General features: G+C 45.8%; 1 protein-coding gene and 1 non-coding gene across 3 annotated transcripts in view; one reads left to right on the top strand and one right to left on the bottom strand.

Annotated features, from left to right (window-relative positions):
* Usp48 (ubiquitin specific peptidase 48) overlaps positions 1–17,161 on the top strand; it is a 67,983-nt gene extending 50,822 nt beyond the window's left edge. For both annotated transcript variants that reach the window (XM_021630809.2, XM_021630807.2), the window contains exons 23-27: positions 2,718–2,873; positions 8,655–8,780; positions 11,423–11,471; positions 13,767–13,793; positions 14,707–17,161. In XM_021630809.2, the coding sequence (XP_021486484.1) occupies positions 2,718–2,873; positions 8,655–8,780; positions 11,423–11,471; positions 13,767–13,793; positions 14,707–14,729 (381 nt within the window). In that variant the 3' untranslated portion in view covers positions 14,730–17,161. The remainder of the gene's footprint in view (positions 1–2,717; positions 2,874–8,654; positions 8,781–11,422; positions 11,472–13,766; positions 13,794–14,706) is intronic.
* On the bottom strand, positions 3,827–3,931 carry LOC132653273 (U6 spliceosomal RNA). The gene has a single exon (XR_009591053.1). It is a non-coding gene; the product is annotated as a U6 spliceosomal RNA (small nuclear RNA).
* Positions 17,162–20,164: the final 3,003 nt, after the last annotated feature.

Genomic DNA, 20,164 nt, shown 5'->3' with positions numbered 1-20,164 from the left:
ATAAACCCAGTTCCTTCCATGTTATCTAAAATTCAGGTTAATGATTTACTCGGTGGCTATCTCTTAGGTAATTGAAAGCCTTTAAAAACCAGCAGCTAGGGGGAAAAAAAAAAGCCAATGTACTGGTTTTAGTGGGTTGAGATGGGTTAAAGAAAAATAATTCCAGGAAAGGCTTTTAGATTTTTTTTCTTTTAAGATTTATTTATTTATTATTTATGCAGCATTCTGCCTGCATGCGTGTGCCTGTGCACTGGAAAAAGGTACCAGATCTCACAATAGGTGACTATGAGCCACCATGTGGTTGCTAGGAATTGAACTCAGGACCTTTTGAAGAACAGCCAGTGTGGTTAAGCTCTGAGCCAACTTTCTAGCCCAGCTTTTAGATCTTTTAAAATCTGTTTGAATCGTAGATGCCTGGGTGGGCCATGAGCCTGCCTTCTCTCTATAGTTAACTTCCTCCTTTACAGTTGAATAAGACACTCAGCTTGTGTATTGTTAGCTGACTTTTTCTCAAGAATCTTGCACTCAAGTGTATGAGCATGGAAGCTGTGGTTAGATTGGGTAGATCCTGGCCAGTGGCCAGAGCCTGAGACAAGGCTGTCCCTGAGTCTGTGCCCTGCCAGGCTTTATGAATTGCAGAACACATAGTAATGTGAATGGGATCCAGGTGTCCACGGTGGATCCTGTCCTCCTTGTACACTCTGTGACAGCTTGGAAACTGGAGGCGAGCTGCAGTTATTTTATCTAGGTATAATTAATCTAAAGGGAATATCCCACTTTGCTTCCCTAGCCTGCTTCACTGGAGAGTCTTGACTCGTTAGCCTCTCAGTGAGGGATTTGTAAGTAGAGGCATGCACACATTAATCCCAGCACTGGGAAGGCACGATCGCCCACTGCCTGCAGTACATAGTGAGTTCAAGGTAGACCTACACGATGAGACACTTTTGAGACCAGAAGATGTTCTGGAGCACCTGGCCCCTTTTCTCTCTTTCCAAAGACTAGTGCAGCCTGTCTCATGTAGCCATATATGGTTCCTGCTTTTTCTTCGCCGAATGCCTAGGTCAGTTCAGTGATTATTATGTTCTGAATATTTGATCCTGTGTATCCTGGAGGCTAACACAGCCCAGGCAATGCTTACAGTGTGCCTGAGAGAAGCTGCTGGCAGGCATGATTGTGTCCACCAACTCCCTCTCAAACCCAAACTGAGAAAAATGCTATGGTCTGCATAACTCTGGGTGGTTTCCATCTAGACCGGGTGCTTGGAGACCACGTCCTAGTTGTTTCTTTTCTTTGTTGCCTGTCTGTACTGTGTCTTAACATTTCTAGAAGTTGCAAGTTGGGCCTGAGCACTCATTTATGATTATTTTTTAACAGTTTTTACAAGAATATTTTATAGTTGAAAATGTTTACCTCTTAACCACTATCATAAGACAAGAAGCACAGTGTTTGATTTCTTTTCTTTTTTTTTTTTTTTTTTTTTGTTGTTGTTGTTGTTGTTTTGTTTGGTTTTTGAGAAGGGTTTCTCTGTATAGCCCTGCCTGTCCTTGAAAATGCTCTGTAGACCAGGCTGGCCTCAAACTCACCTACCTCTCCTTCCTGAGTGCCGGGATAGAAGGCGTAAGTCAACACCACCCAGCCTGTGTTTGATTTCTTAATTCAAGTCTAACCTTTCATTTTACGGTTGGCATTTAGCTTCCATATCATTCTCAGAATGAGAAGGTCCAGAGGTGGGGCTCAAGTCAGTGCTAGAGTGCTTGCCTTGCATGCAGAAGCCTTGGTTTCCATCCCCAGCATTATAAACCTAACAGGATTGCACACTGCTTTTGTTTTAGCACTGTGGAGGTGGAGATGAAGGATTAGAAGCCCAAGGTCAAGGTCATCCAATGAGACATAGGGCATTGGAGACCATCCTATGATACATGAACTCTCCCTACCTCCAAGAAGAAATGTGTAATACAAGCAAATTTTAATTTATTTATGGGGCTGGAGAGATGGCTCAGAGGTTAAGAGTGTGTCTGCTGGCTGCTCTTCCAGAGGTCCTGAGTTCAATTCCCAGCAATAAGATACACGGCATCTTAGCATGTAGACAGAATACTGTATATAATTAATACATAATAAATAACTATACTGTATAATAAATAATTATCTTTAAAATTTTTTATTTATGAAGTGCTGTAATATTAAATTTATTGGCTTTTTTTAAAATTAACTTTTTAATGTATTTGTTGTATTGTGTGTATTCTGTGTGTATATACAAGAAGGTCAGAAGACAGTTCACAGGAGTTGGTTCTCACCTTGTACTGTGTGGGTTCTGGGGAACAAAGTTAGTTTGTCATACCCGGCAGCAAGAGCTATCTCACCAGCCCTGGGTCTTGTATAGCACTAGGGCTGGCCTTGAAATCAGAATCCCTGCCTCACCTCTCAAGTGCTAGGATTAGAAGGCCACTACAACTGATAATTCATTGCTACTGGTTGAAGGTGAAACTTGCTTTTCTTCTATGTTTCTTATACCAAACATTTAGGTTACTTACGTGCAGTTATAAGTTCATTTTTACTCTCCTTTCCTCCCCCATTATATGTGAGCCTGCTAATCTCTAGAATCTTGGGCTCATTGTAGATTCAGAGGGTTTCAAGAGCGGTTATATGCAGCTTCTATCTGCCTGAAGAACCCTTGAACAGGGTAATTTCAGAGCTTTCTCTTTGGTGTCTCATTGCAGAGCAATGGAGGTACCAAGCGGCAAAAGACATCCCAACAGGGGTACGTGGCCTACCAGAAGCAGGTCATCCGGCGGAGCACGCGGCACAGGAAGGTGCGAGGAGAGAAGGCTCTGCTGGTGTCTGCTAACCAGACACTAAAAGAACTGAAGATTCAGGTGAGGGAGATGTCTGTTCATGTCTGCTATACTCTCAAGGCCTCTGTGGATTCCTCTCTCCGTCTATTGCATACAGCTATTTCCTGGGGCTGAGCTTTTACTAGTCTGCCTGCTCATGGCATTATAAGCCTCTGCCTTCCAAATGCTGAGCTTAAAGGTGTGTGCCACCATACCAGGCTATTCATGTGAATTGTTTAAGAAGGGCATCTAAGGGCAAAAATACTTGAGCTGTGTGCATATATACAGCATCAGGACATCTGGCTAATCTCTCGGAGCAATCAAGGTTGTCCCAGGATGTTCTCTCACATCACAGGCTGGTGTGTATTCTTTGACCCCTTAATAGGTATGTGAGTGTTGCCAGGATCTGAAACCTGGGGAGAAACAATATTAGGGGAAACTCACTTAGGATGAGTCAGAAGCTCCCACCCACTACACGTGCTGTGTTGCACACGTAGAGACTAGAAGACACTTTTACATGGGTTCCAGTTGGGCCTCTTGGTTTTGGTTGGGTTTGATTTATGTTTGTTTTGTTTTTGACTCGGTTAGTCACTACCTTGCTCTGGCTGGTCCGGAGCTTACAGTGCAGACCAGCTCTCCAAGTTCTGTCTGCCTCTGCCTCCTGAAAGCTGGGACTGAATGAATAATTGTCTACCTACTGAGCCATCTCACTAGCCTACCTTGGTTTTTGAGACAATCTCTAATTGTCTTGGAGCCTGCCAGCAAGGTGTGGCCAGCGGATCAGCATCCACCTATCTCTGTTTCCTCAGCACTAGGACTACAAGTACACACTGCTACACCTAGTTTTAAATTATGGTTTGTGAAGGGGGGTGCATTACATGTGAGTACATAGATCTGTAGAGTCCAGAAGATGCGGTTGTGAGCTGTCGAACATGCTGGGATACTATTAACTACTGAGCCATTTCTCTAGTTCCGTATAGAAAACTTTTTGTTTATTGTTTATGGGATGCTTCACAAAATTTGTGGGTCCTCCTTATACAGGGGCCATGCTAATCTCTGTATTGTTCCGATTCTAGTATACATGCTGCTCAAGTGAGCACATTTTTTTTACTTACATTTATTTTATATGTATAAAGTTCTGAATATATGTGTGTGTATGTTGAGTACATGCAGGAATCCTTTGAATTTAGAGGATATTGGATCCTCTGGAGCTAGAGTTTTAGGCAGGTATGAGCCGCTGTGGGTGCTGGGAATTGACCTTGTCCTCTACGAGAACAACAAGTGCTCTTAACTGACGGCTCCACACACCCAGATTTTTAATGTGGGTTCTGGGCCTCAAACCCCGATCCTCAAGCTTGTACAAAAGTGCTTTGCCACTTTTGTTAACATTTGCTTGTTACTTTTGTGTGCGTGTAGTTCTGTGCAATAGAGGTCAGAGGACACCAGATACCTGGGGGAAATTTGTTCTGTCCTTCCGTCAGACAAATGTTAGGAATATAAGACAGATAGGTCATCAGGCATGGTGTGAAAGTCTGTTTACATGCTTGAGTCTTCTCACAAGTGTCCCAGTGTGAGTCACTATTGCTGTGATGAAATGTAATGACCAAAAACAGTTTGGCTTACACATTGTAATACATCACTTGAGGAAGTCAGGACAGGAACTCTAGGGCTTGGACCTGGCAGCAGGAACTCATGCAGTGGTCATGAAGGGATGATACTTATTGGCGTGGTCTCTGGGCCTTGCTCAGCCTTCTAATAGAACCCAGAACCACCACCAGCTCAACAGTGGCCCCACTAACATTAGGCTGGGCCCTCCCCCATAACCCACTAAGAAAATGCCTTACTACTGAGTCTTATGGAGACATCTTCTCAATTGAGGTTCCCTCGTTTTCAGATGATTCTAGCTTCTGTCAAGTTGACGTAGAATTAGCCAGCCCACAAGCTCCAGTTAAAATTTTCTCTTATTTGCATGTATGTCTACTATGCCTAAGGGGGTTAGGCACAGTGGAGGGTTCTTGGGAGCTGGTTGAAAGGCATTGTGAGACTGCAAGAACAATGCACTCTTAACCACTGAGACATCTTTCCAGTCCCTGCTCTTTGTTTTGTTTTTTGAAACAACCTTGCTATGTGTTCATGGTCATCTTGGAAATATGGCTGAAATCCACTTAGAACAATGTTTCTGCTCTGCCTCTCATTTCCTAGTACTTTTGGAGACATCCATTTGCTAGTTTTACATTATTATTTACATACGTACTTATTTTGTGCTTATTTTGGATGTGGATATATGTATGGAGCATATATGTTATGCTGTACTTGTGGCAGTCAAAGGACAACCTATGAGATTTGGTTCTCTCCTCCTGTGGGTACCCAAGGATCGAACTTGGCTCATTGGGCTTGGCAGAAATTGCCTTCACCTAGTGAGCCATCTCACTGGTCCTCATTTGCTAGGTTTTTAAGTCATATTTAACTCGTATACAGTGGTCTCTTTAATTGTTGATTAATGCCCCCCCCCAAAAAAACAAAAAACAAAAAACAACAACAACAAAAAACCACTCAACTCACAAGTCAGTAAGGGGATTATAACACAGAGAATTACCTAAATGCTTTGTTATGGTACCAGTAAAAGTTCTATAAGTGTGCCTTCCAATGGTGTGTCTCTAAACCTTGGCAGAAAGAGCTGATAAATTCAAGATGTCTATGAAAAGCAATCTGGCCCCCGGGGTTTGAGTCACTGTTGGACCTCCAGAAGCTGACCACGCTCCCTGTCCGCTGCCTTTATGTGGCAGCGCTCACTGGCTACGCATTTTTCTTGCTGCTGATATTTATCATTGTAATTGAGGCAAAAGTACAGGCCTCCTTTGAGGGTGTCGTGTGTTCCAGATTGCCCTGAGAACGCATTTCCCTTGGTTGAACCCACGGCTCTGAAAATAAACGTATCGGCATAATACCTTCCGTCTGTTGCTGTGCCCTTTCCGTCTGAGGAGCTTGTTTCCATCACCGGCCCTCTGCCTGCCAGCGGCAAACCTTTAAATTACAAAAGAGCCCCTGTGGATAAGGACGTCTCTAAAAGCCTGTTCTGCTCTTATTGTGGATGACTGTTTTTGAAGAATAAATCAGAAGGCAGCAGAAATAACCTCTCCACCTGAGAGCGTGTTACCTGCACGGATGAGCTGCTTCATGGCAGCAGCTGTTCAAATGAAACCCCACACGCGCTTTTCTTGGGTGATTTTTTTTTTTTTTTCCTTTCTGCGCATTTCCTCTTATCTCCCACTTTAGCTTCAAAGAGCACTGTGAATCAAACAGGACTGAAAGAAAAGGGTGGTAGGGTGGAATTTCCCCTCGCTGCTCAGTGGTGGCTTTAAAAGCATCAGCTAGCCATGACCCTTTTTCCACCATAGCAGTGTGGGCATACCTGCGGTTCTTGGTGGTGCTGTGGGTGCTTTCTAATGTAGGATGGAGCTCTGATGGGTGAATAGGGTGACACCCCGTGCCACAATGTAAGCACGTGGTTGTAGATGCTTTACCGTGTACTATTGTATAGAACCTTACAGCTGCTCTGGGGCTGGAGAGCTAGCTAAGTATAAAATAAAGTTGTTTTGCATAGTTGCTAGTTCATCTGGGAATTCATCTGGGAATAGGTTTGTTGGTTTGGTTTCACTCTTCCACTTCCTATCTCTGGTCCCAAGTGTTGCTAGCTCTTCAGAAAGGTCAGTGTTTGGGCACAGGGTAAAATAAAGTGGCTGAATGCCTGCGTTTCCTTGCCTCCGTCATGGTGAGCTGACATTCGGTGCCTATGCTGGCCACACAGCTGGGGAGTTACTGTCCATACACCCCGGCCATATTTGTCTGTCTTCCTCATCTCAGCCCCTGCTGTCCTCACACCTGTCCTGCAGACCTTGCTGGGGGTGTTCTGGTGTGTATTCCCAACATCTAGTTCAGGACTCGGCAGGCGCTGACTTAACGAATGCCGCTTCGAACACACTTGCATGTCTTGTCTGTACCATGAGCAGTGTGTCAGCCCCTCAGAGCTGGTACTGCTGTCTTGTTTGGTGCTTGTCCCATGGCCTGGTGTAAGCATTTCAAGTGTGAAGAAGTGGTACCATCCCCAGTGGAATGATTATGACCTTCCCCGTGTGAAGTCAGCATCATCTGTCTCAAAGCACGGCCGCATGTGTTGGTGTGCCTGCTCCATGGTGCTGTGCTGGTGTGGGTTGCCAGAGCCAGCCAGCCAGTTCTTCCTGCACAATAAGAAGTGTGGGGAAGAGAGGCTTGCTGCTTCAGGAAGGTCACTGGTGGAGTCATGACTGATCAGGCCTCTGTCTAGTCAGTCCCTGCTCAATCTCTGGGAGTTCATGTCTTTTTTGAGAAGACTGGGTAGCATTCTTGCCTGGCCAAGGTTCTTGTCTGTGGGCCATATTAAAGTCACTGCTGTGCTAAGCAGCTCTGTAGCCCTTACTTGCATAGGTAGTTTAGGACTGATTTCCCACACACAGCCTGTCTTTCTACCCCATGAAATCTGGATGACTCCTTTAGTGTTAGGGATAATGGCATAATAAAATAAGAATGGGCGTTACAAAATATATTTAAAGAGTATGTGTTGACTGAGTGTTATAAATGCATGCCTTTAATCCAGCAGAGGTTGGGTAGAGCTCTGACAACTGGAGGCCAGCATATCTTAAGTAGTCAGTTCTGGGGCCCCCATTGCTACATAAAGTCAAAGCAAATGATTTGATTAAATAAAAAATTTGAAGTGATTCATTAAAATTATCTTTTCTGTTAAGAATAGAAAAGTGTCACTCTTGGTGCCTTTTCAAGATCACCCTCTGGATATAATCACTACCCAGAAATGATTGAAACTGTTACTGCTATTATTACTTATTTCGTGATATCAGGGATTGAATCCAGGGCCTTGTGCATGCTAGATAGATGAGTGTGCTACCACTTAGACAGAATCTCACTAAATTACACTGGCTGGCCTTCATCTTGATTCTCCTGCCTCAGCCTCACAAGTGGTTGCAAATACAAGCCTGCTCTACCAAGCCTGGCTTAATTTTTTTTTTTAACTTTATGAATATGGAAAGACTCTGAAGGAATTACTCATCGCAGTGTTTGGGTATGCCAGCGTTGGGGTTGGGCGCGTGGCCTTCTTCCTAAAGTCGTATTTTAAGTTCCCAGAGACGCAACACTGAGTCTAAGAATATATGAAAATTCTGAGGTCTGAACAACACAGTCCAGGCTGTTCACTAAAGAGGAAAAAATGTTTAAAATATCCAAATGGCTTGTTAATTTAAATATAGTTGTTTTTGTTTGTTTGGTATCTGTCTGTGTGTACGTGTGTTTTGTTGTTCTGAGACAGGGTTGGGAGGGTTCTCAGGCCAGCCTGGAACTCTTAGATTCAGGGAGCCTTCATGCTTTAATTTCCCCCCAAATGGGACTATAGGTACCAGATAACTCAAGCCTAAAAATGGTTTTGAGTAAGAACATGTGCTTGCTATGGAAAGATGTGGGGCAGTCTGGGAATGAAGTGATCTTGATAAACTGTGGAGCTGAGCAATACATTTGAGCTTTATGTGGTGGACTTGGGCAAGCAACAGCCAACCCAAATATATATTTGTGTCCGTTCTCTGAGCTCCTAAGGCTCAGCCTCCTGGGACACTTTCTGGCAACATGGCAGTGGGCGGGTGCTTTTGTATTCTGGAGCCTTTTGTTTTTATTTTATTTTTATTTCTGTGATTTTTAGAATGTGTGTTTTATGTTTTCAAAGGGGACATAGGTTTCATTGTTTTCCTTTGTATAGACTTTGTTTCTTTTATATTGCCACAGATCATGCATGCATTTTCAGTCGCTCCCTTTGACCAGAATTTGTCAATTGATGGAAAGATTTTAAATGATGACTGTGCCACTCTTGGTACCCTCGGCGTCATTCCTGAGTCTGTCATTTTACTAAAGGTGAGTAGCAGCTGGTTGTTCCGCTGTGGCCTCTGGGTGTCGGTGCTACACCCTCGGCTGGAGGATGGGTGCACGGTGGTGGTAGAGAAGCGTGGGTCCTTCCTGGGGAGGAGTTCTTGGGGGGGGGCAGGAGCTTTTGTTCCTCTTTAATAGAGCCTGAGGGGAGACCAGCATACCGCTTGGATCTTGTACTCCTGAGTCACCCTGACTGTAGTGATGACAAAATACCAACAACCACTGCCTGTGCCCTAAGGAGACAAAAGGAGATGCCTCCTCTTGGTCCCCTTGGCACTTTTATGTAGTTTGGTGTCTGTGCTATGAAGAGTCAGGATAAACAACACTACCAAGAAAATTCCCATCTCCCTGATTTCTCCTCTTTGATTTTTCTCTGACAAGGGGCCAGCGGCTCCAGACCATAGATCTATTTTTCATTCCACTCAGAGAGGCCAGGCGCCTGGGTCTGCACCCAAGATTGACAGTCAGCCCAGGCACCACCCTGAGCTCACCTTAGTGACCTGGTCTCTGGTTTTAATGTCTATGTGAGCCTCTCCTCATCTTCTTTTCTCATTCTTTTGGTTGCTGTGTATGCACACATTCCTTGGGTGTTGTTTTGAGTCAGGGTCTGTATTGTCAAGGGTGGCCTCCTGCCTTGGCTCCTGGGTACTAGCATTACAGACTTCCACCACTGTGCCTGGGTTGTTTTGATTTTGACTAGCTAAAGAGTCTGCCCTTTAAAACAAAACCAACCCGGGTATGGGTGTATGAGTTCTTTGCAATGCTCCTCCCTTCAAGAAAGCACAGAGGATATGTGTGTGCCCTGCAAAAGGATTGCTGACTCTTGCTACTGAAAATCTACATCTGTCATTTTAACAAAATGTCCTAGTTAGGTTTTTGTTGCTGTGATGAACACACGACCAAAGGCAACTTGGGAAGAAAGGTCATTTCTTTCTGCTTACAGTTGTAGTCTGTCGCACAGGAGGGCAGGGGCTGTGGAGGAGCGCTGCTTACTGCCTTGAACCTCATGTCTTTTTTGAAACAGGGTCTCACAGCTGGGATTAAAGGCATGTGCCATGCCTAAGTACACCTGATTTCTTATACCACCAGGGACCTCCTGCTCAGGGTCATCTATCGTTAATCAAGAAAGTATCTCTCAGAGGCATTTCCTCAACTTCTCAAATAACTCTAGCTTGTATCAAACTGACAGAAAAACTGGCCAGGACACACAAATCTCATAGAGGCGAACGGAGCCTCCTGTGATCTCATTAGATAGCTCTAGGCTTGGCCCTTTCCTCACTTCAGCTTGGGCACAGCACAGTAGCTTGGCCTCCACTTCTGTATTGCTTCAGGGGCATGGGCTGAGACTCCCATTTTCAAAATACTTAGGGCCAGAGATCCTGCATCTTGAAATGTGTGCATATATGTAATGAGATATTTCATGTATACTCCATATAAGCAACCTGGATGTGATTTCATACAGTATTTTCAGTGTTGGAACTGTGGCCCATCAAAGGAGTTTGGGTATGGAAATTTTATACTTCAGATATCCTGTCACAAGCTCAGAAAGAAAACTAAGCATTTTGGATTTTGAAATTAGTGATCCCCTGTACCTGCTGGTAAGGAAGGGAGTAGGTTTAAGGCATATTGTTCAGATACAGGCAAAATCCCAGTGGACTAATGGAGACTCTGGTCCAGGATGGAACTTGGCTTTGGATTTAGCGGGTGTCCAGTGTGTTTTAGAAATTGTCATCCGAGACCTCATTAGCCCCGTCTTCTACTCCCCAAGTGCTCACTTTGTGGCATCTCTTGGCATCTTTTTGTTTCTGTGAAGGACCCTTTCTAGAAGGACCCTGCTGTACCAAACAACAATGCATTATGTGGTAGAGTAATTCCAAAGATGCCTGACCTGAGATTTGCATGTGTTTGTAATTCATCCCCCAGTTCTGATTCAGTGAGCTAGGAAGACAACAAAGCAGGTACACCTTTGTCTCTAGCAGGCCCAGCCCTTCCACGCCGACTCTGCTCTTCCCAGAACTGTAGTCTGCAGTGTGATACTGGAGACCTGTTGAGTTGCTAAACCAACTTCCGCGCCTCCAGAATGGCTCCGTACAAGGCTTCTGCAGCCTGTGAGGAGCGAGGATCTGGACTGTCCTTGGCTTCTTTGTCTTTGCAGTTACCTCCTCTTAAACAGAGCTACTTCACACCCTGCCATTTAAAGATGTGTTTAGGAGGGAGAAAGCAGTGCCCTGTCACACAGAGTAGGCCGTGAGTCGGCACAAGACCCCTCCCACCCAGTACCGGCTGTTTGTATGAAGCTACGCAGCACTGGATGGTTGAGGAACGTTGTCCCTCAGTCACCTGTGAAGCAGACTCCTGCTAATGGAGCAGCCCCAGCTGCTGGCCCTGAGGGGTCTAGGCTTGTTCCATTAAAACAGGTCTCTTTTCTAACTAGAAAACCCTTTGTGGACTGGCAGTACCACTTTGCTACCCTGAGGCTGGGCCTCAGTGAGAGGGTAAGGACTGTGGAGCAGGCTTTGTAGCAGTATTGGAACCACAGGACAGGCTTCGGGTGACACGTGACTAGCCTGCTCATCCCTCAACCCCTTCTTCCGTGTGGTTCTGAATTGTCTCCATTTGTTTTCTAGGCTGATGAACCAATTGCAGACTATGCTGCAATGGATGATGTCATGCAAGGTAAAGACCAGTTTGCTTTCAGGAGCTGGAGATGAACCTAGGATTTGGTGGAGTAGATAGAAGCTGAAGTGTCCTGGCCTTTACTTTTAACCTTGGGGGGAAAAAAAGCTACTGCATGCTCTTAAGGGAGAACTTCCCAGTGTTGGTCATAGTGTGGGGTAAAGGTTTGGGAAGTGGAAAGCAGGGAGTACAGTCATTGTTTATTAACATGAGGAAACCAGAAAAAGGTAAGCCTTGGGTGTGTAAGACGTCAAAAGAAAGTATGACCTACACAGGAATAGGAGGCTCTGCAGCTCCGAGGGTAGGTACACTTTATCCCCTCTTCACAAAAGCCCGTGTGAGAAACAGTTAGACAGCTGTGCACCCTGTGATCTTCCCACTCATTCCATTCATATCTATGTCACCCCTTGTACACTGGGTACCTCAGAGGTTAGCTATAGTCCCTACTTCAGCACTCGGAAAAAATGTGCACTAAAGGAAGAGTGCCCTCCCCCTTAGTGTTCCAGTTCCGGCAGCCCAGTGCCAAGGGAATTCCTTCCAGGGAAACAGGCCAACATGAGAGAGTAAGTTACCACTGGTAAGAAGCCAGTTAATCTCCCAAGACTGCTGTGACCCCACTGTGCCCAGTGATGGAGCTTTGTGGTAGTTTTACACTTTATAGGCTCAGTAGACAGCCAGTGTCACGTGACAGCTGAGGAGCAAACTGAGAACATGAAAACAGTGGTGTCTTGAACAAACTAAAAAGGAATATTGTCGAGTGCGCCGGAAACTTAAAAATGGCCTGCACATGACTGAGCATAACACAGGCCCACAGCCCAGCACTTGGAAGTCAGAGGCAGGAGGACTGTGAGCTCAAAGCCAGTCCTGCCTGTATAACAAACCTTTTTCTATAAACCTAAACAAAACCACAGAGAAAAATGGGTAAATGGTAGTTAGGCTATGTATAAAAGGGACATTTCTAGGAAAAAAAAAAATTTTTCCCCCCAGGAATAAACTGACTCAGGATATTCCACAGTGAAGAAGCAGGGCTGCTTTCTTAGGACAGAATTGGGAGGGTTCTGGCCCTTGCATCTACAGCTAGACAGACCAATTGTGCTCACTTGCCCAATGACTTAAACTCACAGAACGCCTCCAAAGTTACCTGCCTGCATGCTATGTAGGAATGCAGTCTTAATCAAAGGGTTGGTGACATGGTACGGAAGGATCAGGCACGGGGCTGGAAGTACTAGGAGATGGGAAAGTAGATTTCAGAGCCTGGATTGTGTGGCAGACAGTGTAGACACTGGTCCAAATTTGGGGCTGGGTATGGGCTTTAGGATAAGCTTTCTACAAGTGATGATGGAAGTGATGGCAATGTCATTGAGCAGGTGACAGTACCTAGATGCAGAAGCCAGGGCACACATGATCAGTGCAGGAGTTGCTGGGCTCAGGGCGCGGGTCAGTGGAGAAAACCAATGGCAGCTTGTAGGCAGACATGGTATTGCCAAGGCGGGCCAGGTGGTAGAAATGCTAAATGTTCTTCACTGGAAGGTAATCAGAGGCTGAGATATGGAACGTAAGAGAAATGTGTTATTTAGAAAGAATGCTGAGCCAGGTGTGGCTCATGCCTGTAATTCAGCACTTATATGTCTGAGACAGGAGAATTACCCAAGTTGTAGGCCAGCCTGGCTTACATAGTATGAGATCCTGTCTCAAAAGTAATTAAAATAGAGGGCAGCCAGAGCTATACAGAGAAACTCTGTCTCAAAACAAAACAAACAAACAAAAAACAACATAATTAAACTAGAACCAGAGAGGTGGTTAAAAGCACTTGTTCTGTTCTGTTTTGTTTTGTTTTGTAAAGGATCCAGGTTGCTTCCCAGATCAACCATATATAGCTCTATTTCCAGAGGCCTGGCTCCCTTTTGACTAATGCAGGCACCAGGCATGGATGGGGTTACAAAAATACACGCAGACAAAACACTCATACACAAAGAAGTTAAACCTTCAAAAAAATAAAAGGGAAGGAAAATAAATATCAGAAGAGACTGCTATAGAGCCTCATGGTGGCTTTTACCATGGTGGCAGGAGGCAGGACCAGAGGTCAGCCATGAATGAAGTCTTCTCCAGGCATTCCATAAGCATTTAGCTTTCTAAAGAAAGCTCATCAGCAATTGATTGCTATCATAGGTTCAAAAGAGTCATCCAGGTGACTAAGGCAATTAAAAGTTATTTTCAACTTATCATCTTGAAACATTGGCGTGTTCTTGCTAACTGACAGGCTGTCTTTCACTCTGGAATCTTTTCTTTCTGCAGTTTGTATGCCGGAAGAGGGCTTTAAAGGTAAGGCATTTGTCATGCTTCCTTCATGCCACAGCCACAGTGTGGCTGCAATTTGATTTTAAAATTTAATCCAATCCAAGTCTCATGACTAAAATTAATTTTAGCTGAAAGCATTTTTATTCCAGCTTCTCTCTTCAGCACTGAGATCAGGACTGAGTGTGAGGATTCTTCCCTCATTTTCATTTTAGGGGAGGTTGGGATTTAATGAGTTTCATTTCTAGATTTATATTTAACCTTCTGCCCAGTGTTCCTATCAGTTCCATCTCAGCAGGGCAGCTAGTGTGTAACTGGTTAGAATTAGTGGTGGAAGACTGCAGAATTAAATCAGGTCAGTGCAGGGTTTCATTAATTATGAAGATTTTCGGGTGGAGGCGGCACTACTTTGACTCCTTGGCGCGGTGCTGTGCAGACCCTTGGCAGGTGCAGGCTCTGGGCTGGGCTGTGATTCTGCCCCAGTGAGATCAAGTCAAATGCCAGCGGCTCCTCTTTGGACAGTGACAAAGCTCCTGGCCTAAATACCATCTTCCTCCCTGTGCAGCTCTGTTGTCTGCATGTGAATGCCACAGACGAACTTGTGGTAGGATCTAAACAATACAAAAGCACGATATATATATATATATATATATATATATATATATATATATTTTTTTTTTTTTTTTTATGGACATGGCTGTGAAATGAAAGCATCGGTGAAACCCAGGTTAACTTGTGTGATGTGCATAGGAAACATGGCTGTCAACCAAATTGGGATTTCACTGAAAGCTTGGAGTCTTCTGGTATTTTGTCTTGATCTTCTGTGCCAAGGGCCCCTGTGTTCATTTGTTATAGTGGATATTCCCTGTTGACACATTCTTGCCAAACAGAATACACAGACTCCTAATTTTAGCCATCCTCCATGTGTGCTCTGTTTCAGGTACCGGTCTGCTTGGACATTAGTTTTTGACCACTTGCTGACCGCCAAGGGAAGACCAGAAAGGAAGAAAACTTGACATGTTAGGGCATTAAAGAAAATGTGGATTAAGAATTAAACTTATTACCTGGCTCTTCCAAAAGGCAAATATCCATTCAAAAGAGACTGTCCCAATTGCCTTATGTCAAATAAAGCAGATTGCACTGATGGACATCAGACTTGAAGGAAATGTTTCAGATTTTCTATTTAAGCGGTGGTGGGAGGGAGAGGGTGAGTAAGGACTGAGCAAGCAGAGTAGCAGTAAGAGTAAATCATGTTTACACACGAGATTTAGAGTCCCAGGAGGGAATAAAGTCCTGGCTTCATACAGATGCCCTGGTCAGGAGCGGATTTGTGTTGCAGTACATGGACCAGCATCCTGCTCCGAACTCCAGATGACTGTCTAGAGACACAACCTGCTAAACAATACCTGTCTTTAAACCATACTCACCTTTGAATAAAGCATGAAAGTGAAGGACTTGTCAACATGGAACATATCTTCAGAGCTCTACTTCTGCAGGTCGGCCACAGCCCTGCCACCTGCTCGCTGTGTCAGCGCTGGGTAGAGGGCATCTGTATGTTTTCTTTGTCAAGCCAGGGACTGTCTCAGCTTTCCTCCATCATTGCAGAAATGGTAGGAAATGTTCAGTGTGTAGTGGCAACAAAGCAAGTATTCCCTGAACATTTGAAAAACACGACGGAAGAATGCAAGCTGGACAGAAGCTCAGTAAGACAACACGGGGTTTTCATAGACTCGGCCATGCCATTCTTCAGCTCCGCTTTCCTCGGGACCTCACTTCTCTTTCTGAAAACCATTCTTAGGACATGCCCTAGGGGGTTTGAAAAGAGTGTACAGGGTGTGCTGTCTCATCCAGCTCAGGACTAAATAGTCTAAGCAGCATCTGTGTCTGCGGAAACAAGGCTTTTACCAGAGCGTGGGGTTGGCTTGCGTTGATTGGCTTTTAGTGTTTTCTCTATTTAGTGGATATGTTTGTGGCTCAGGTGGTGACATAATCCTTTTGTTAATTTTTTTTTTTTCTTCTTAAACCTCTAGTTTGTCCAAAATCTTTAACTGGTGTATAAGAGCTGATTTCAACATTAGCATATTTTGATAGCTTTCTGCCAATGCTTATGGCTGCTGAGTAAAACTCCCAATGTGGTGTTTGTATTTGCAATAAAGAGTGTTGTGGAGGTGGGGAAAAGTCTGGGGCAGAGCCAGAGAACTGCACACCTCCCTGGACAGAGCTCCTGCCTTCGGACACAGGGACTCAAGTGACCCTGGTTTCCAGATCTCTACTGAGCACCACAGAGATGGGACCAAACCTCACCTGAAAGAGCTTACCCTTTCCCAAGGCCAAGATGAGTAAAATGTCACCAAGTATGTGACAAATGACCTTTACTGTCCATACAAAAAAGCCTGGAGTTTGTGGTCGTGTGACAGAGCCTCAGCACCCCAAAAAGGTCGTGGGGATAAGTGACAAGCTGTGGTTCCTTCTTTTTCCTGGGATTTGGTGTGCACAAGCCAGTAGTTGTGACACTTGTAAGGTTTGTTGCATAGGCATCCTTCATTTCCTTCACATAATGGTAACAAAGAAATAGCCCTTAACTCTAGGCAGACAGGTGCAGGTGGGCACACCCAGCCTCAGCGTGCTGGAACGTGCTTCGTCTGCCCAGCAACCTGTGTGGCTCCTCCAGGCCCTTAATTGGAGCTGTAGCTCAGGCCCCTACCACTCAACAAGACCACTCCTGAGAAGCCTGGGATCCCTGGGCTGCAGTTTCTTCACAGCTTGACGCAGCCAAATCTCAGAGAATGTGCACTTGTGCTTAACAGCCGCCATGTTCCTGCATACTAACACATGCCTTTTGGTTATCTTCTGAGCTGGGATGACCCTAAAGCGCAGGCTGTTGTACTGGGTTCTAAAGCTGCACTCAGAAACCACTTTAAGCCAGATCATGACACTCCAGGCTTCCCCGTAGTAGGCTTCCTTTTTCTTTCCCAGACAGGGTCTGCTGTAACCCAGGCTGGCCTTGGAGTCACTCTATAACCAGGACAACCTTAACTTCTGATCTTCCTGCTGCTTCCTCCCAGGTGCTGGGATTGCAGGCATGTGGCCACTGTGACAGGTTTCATGTGGTGTGCTAAAGCCCAAGCTCAGGGCTTCGTGCACGCTAGAAAAGCATACTGACGTACGCCCCCAGCTTTCCTCTGTACATTTCTGATCATTCTTCAATCCCAAGCAAATGTGTAGAGTCTCCTATGCTTAAATGGTTCTTTTGCCATTATCAGACATGTAGGCTATCATTTGAAGTCTTTACTCCCTGAGAAAACCACCTTTTCTGTATTTATGAACTTTACTGTTGAAAATCACTGTTAACCTTTCTGCCAAATTAAAGACACTTGTGTCTCTGTTTCCACCGACCTTTAGTCCAGAGTGAGTTCTTTGTCCTTATACCTGTTTGGTGTTGGTCTCCAGTCCCAGGTTTGATCAGATCCTGGTCAACACCAGACACTGATACTCTACTTGCTTAGCCTGTTTTTTGATAGGTAGGGAATGGTTTGTCTCTGTACAGAGCAGGGAATCCCGTCTTTCCTGTTGGAGACTAGCTGGGTGGGTCACCAAGTGCTCAGGGTACAGGACGGTAGGACAGAGTGCAGCTGTGTGGAGAGTGTTAACCAGGTGTCTGATTGTACATTAAGTTCCAGATCCAGACAAACTGAACAGCTGTTTCCCTGGGGCAGTTCCTTCTTGATGGTGGGGGGTGGTGCTGATGATGGCTGGTGTGTACGGAGGAAGGGTCCACCTTTGATTCCCAGTAATTCCAGCCTTGCCTTTGCTAGCATGAAAAGTTCATTCCTGAGTACCTGCTGCCATCTTCATCCCAGTGTTCGTACAAACTGTTGGGGAAAATGCTTGTGATGGGATACTTCGATAGTATTGAGGGATCCAGAAGCCATCCAGCCAAGCTTCCTGCTCCGGCTTCACTGAGAATTTCAGTATACCTTGTGCTATGAGCCCTGCAGGCTGCAGTGATGGCTGGACAGGTGTTCCGTTGGCCTTTTTCATAGATCCTCCCCTTTAGCCTGTAAGTATCACCAGAGCCAGAGCTCACTGCTGCCGGAGTCCCTGTTTATCGGCAGGGTCGTGCGGAAAGACATTCGAAACCTGGTTAGACTGTGCCTTTCTGATGGGCAGTTCTTACCCCCAGAAGGGCAGCTTCAGTTCTGAGTGCTGTTGCCAAGAACATCAAAAGCACTTGCCTGGAACAGCAGAAGCAAGGCTGTGCAGGCACCAGCGTGCCTGTCGGTGCTTCATGGGTACTCCCTGGCCTGAGAGCAGAGTGGCTTTTCTTTGTGGACTGTTGAAGGTTAGCAAGTAATAATTCAAGAGCATAGGGCTGGAAACAGGTTTTCTTCTGTGTTCCTTGACACGGTCCAGAAGCAGTCGTAGGAATGAGGGGTGGAGTCATTGTCACATCCTGGAGGTCTAGGTCCTGTTCAGGCTGACATTGGTCTGCCTTCAGGATTTAGACCTGTGTGGTCTTGTCACTGGCCAAGCCTGCTATGTCCTGTCCAGGGGAGGCAAGATCAAGGATCCTCAAGTAGGCACTTATTCAGCATAACTTTTGGATTTTTGAGACACTGTTTCTCTTTGTGGTTCTGGCTGTCCTGAAACTGGCTCCATAAACCAGGCTGCCCTCCAAGTTAGAGATCTGCCTGCCTCTGCCTCTGCCTCTGCCTCTGCAGTGCAGAGATTAAAGACTCCCAGTCTTTGTTTTTTGGTTTCTTAGGCACAGGGCCTTACTAGGGAGCACAGCCCAACCTTGAACTTGTGACCCGGCCTCCACAGTGTTGGAACTATGGTGTGGGCTACCATTTCCTGCTTGTATTGCTTTTTTATTTACTCTCCCCCACTTTTCTTTTTGGAACAAGTGTCCTTCCCCTCGTTTTATTTGAGATAGGGTTTCTGTCTGTAACCTTGGCAAACCTGGACTCAATTTATAGTCCAGGCTGGCCTTGAACCCAGAAATCTGCCTGCTTCTGCCTCCCTGAGTCCTGGGATTAAAGGCGTGCACTATCAACACCGGGCTTGGGGACCGGGTCTTCTGCAGCCTAGGCTGACCTAAAACTAGCCAGTGATGACCTTGAATTTCTCCTCTTCCTGCCTGCAGGAGTCCAGGTATGCACCAGGCCAGCACTTTTAACGACTGAGCATGGCCTTAGAGCAAGTCATCTGCTCCCTCCCCCACCACCAACAGATACAGTGAAAGAAATTTACCGCGCTAGCTTGGCCAGTACCTCAGGCAGCCAGGCCTGTCACTGAAATTGCCGTTGGACTCAGAGGAGCCAGCCCTGTAGCAGCAACTATTGTGGCTGCTGGGTTCCAGATCTAGGCTAGTGCTGCCAGACCAGGCAGGCCCTAGGCCACAGGAAATGGGGACATAGTCCAGAGAAGCCACTGCCTGGGTTGGACCATGGCCGGCTGGCACACTGGCCTCTGCACACTTGTATCTGGGTGTTCCTGCCCCTGCCATTCCTGTCTTTTGTAACCAAGGGCAACCAGCGCCTCTTAATGATCCTGGACAAATGTGTTCCTGGTTGAACATCCGGAAGCTTGTTGTATGCACATTGTGGAACATGTTCCCTGCCGGGTGGAAGGAGAAAGTGGGGCCTCCTGTGAGGTCCAGCCCTGTTCACTCAGCAACTCCCTGGAGGGGGCTCCAGGTGTGTGTTTGGAAAGTTGCCAAATGGCTGCCTCTGAGGACCTGTCAAATCAACCAGAGCCTGGTTCTCCGGTTGAAAGGGGTGACAAGTTGTGCTGGGTTGCCAGGTTCTGGAACTAGAGTGTGCTATTTCTTCAACTGGGATCCAGAGTTCAGCCAAAATAAGTGTACCTAATAGCTACCATCACAGGGAAAGCATCTTGGTTAGTTGTGGGCTAGCCTAGGCTCCTGTCAGAGCCTGGTCGCCTTCCTTGCCAGCCTTGGCCATAGTTTTCTTAAGGTCCGCAGGGGTTCTCCAGTGAGTACATCTGAGACTAGAGCTCTTGGATTGTGTCAACAGCCCCTTTCGTAAGACTCCTGTTAGGTATAGCCCCTAGGCCTCTCTGCCCAGCATGTCTGGAGGGTTCTAGCACGCCTCTTTTCCTGTGGGAAGTCCCTGCCTTCCTTTTCTTCCCTTTGTCAGAGCTGGGTGGAGGTTAAGTGTCCTTCCCAAGGGGCGTCATTTCTGTCTTAGGACACACACAGCCTTTTGGAGGCTGTAAATGTGCCATATATATTTCCATTCTCCAGCCTCAGCTGTCAAGGCATTTGAAGCCAGCTTTTCTTTCTTTCTTTTTTTAAGTGTTTGCGAGGGCAAGGTGGTGGCTGGGTTGGAGCATGTTAAGGAAAAGAAAGCTTGTGCCTAGGGGCAGCCATGCGT

Source organism: Meriones unguiculatus, chromosome 3 (genome assembly GCF_030254825.1).
Source record: "Meriones unguiculatus strain TT.TT164.6M chromosome 3, Bangor_MerUng_6.1, whole genome shotgun sequence".
NCBI lineage: Eukaryota > Metazoa > Chordata > Mammalia > Rodentia > Muridae > Meriones > Meriones unguiculatus.
The sequence above is the reverse complement of the archived record's forward strand: the minus strand, read 5'-3'. Positions and strand labels throughout refer to the sequence as shown.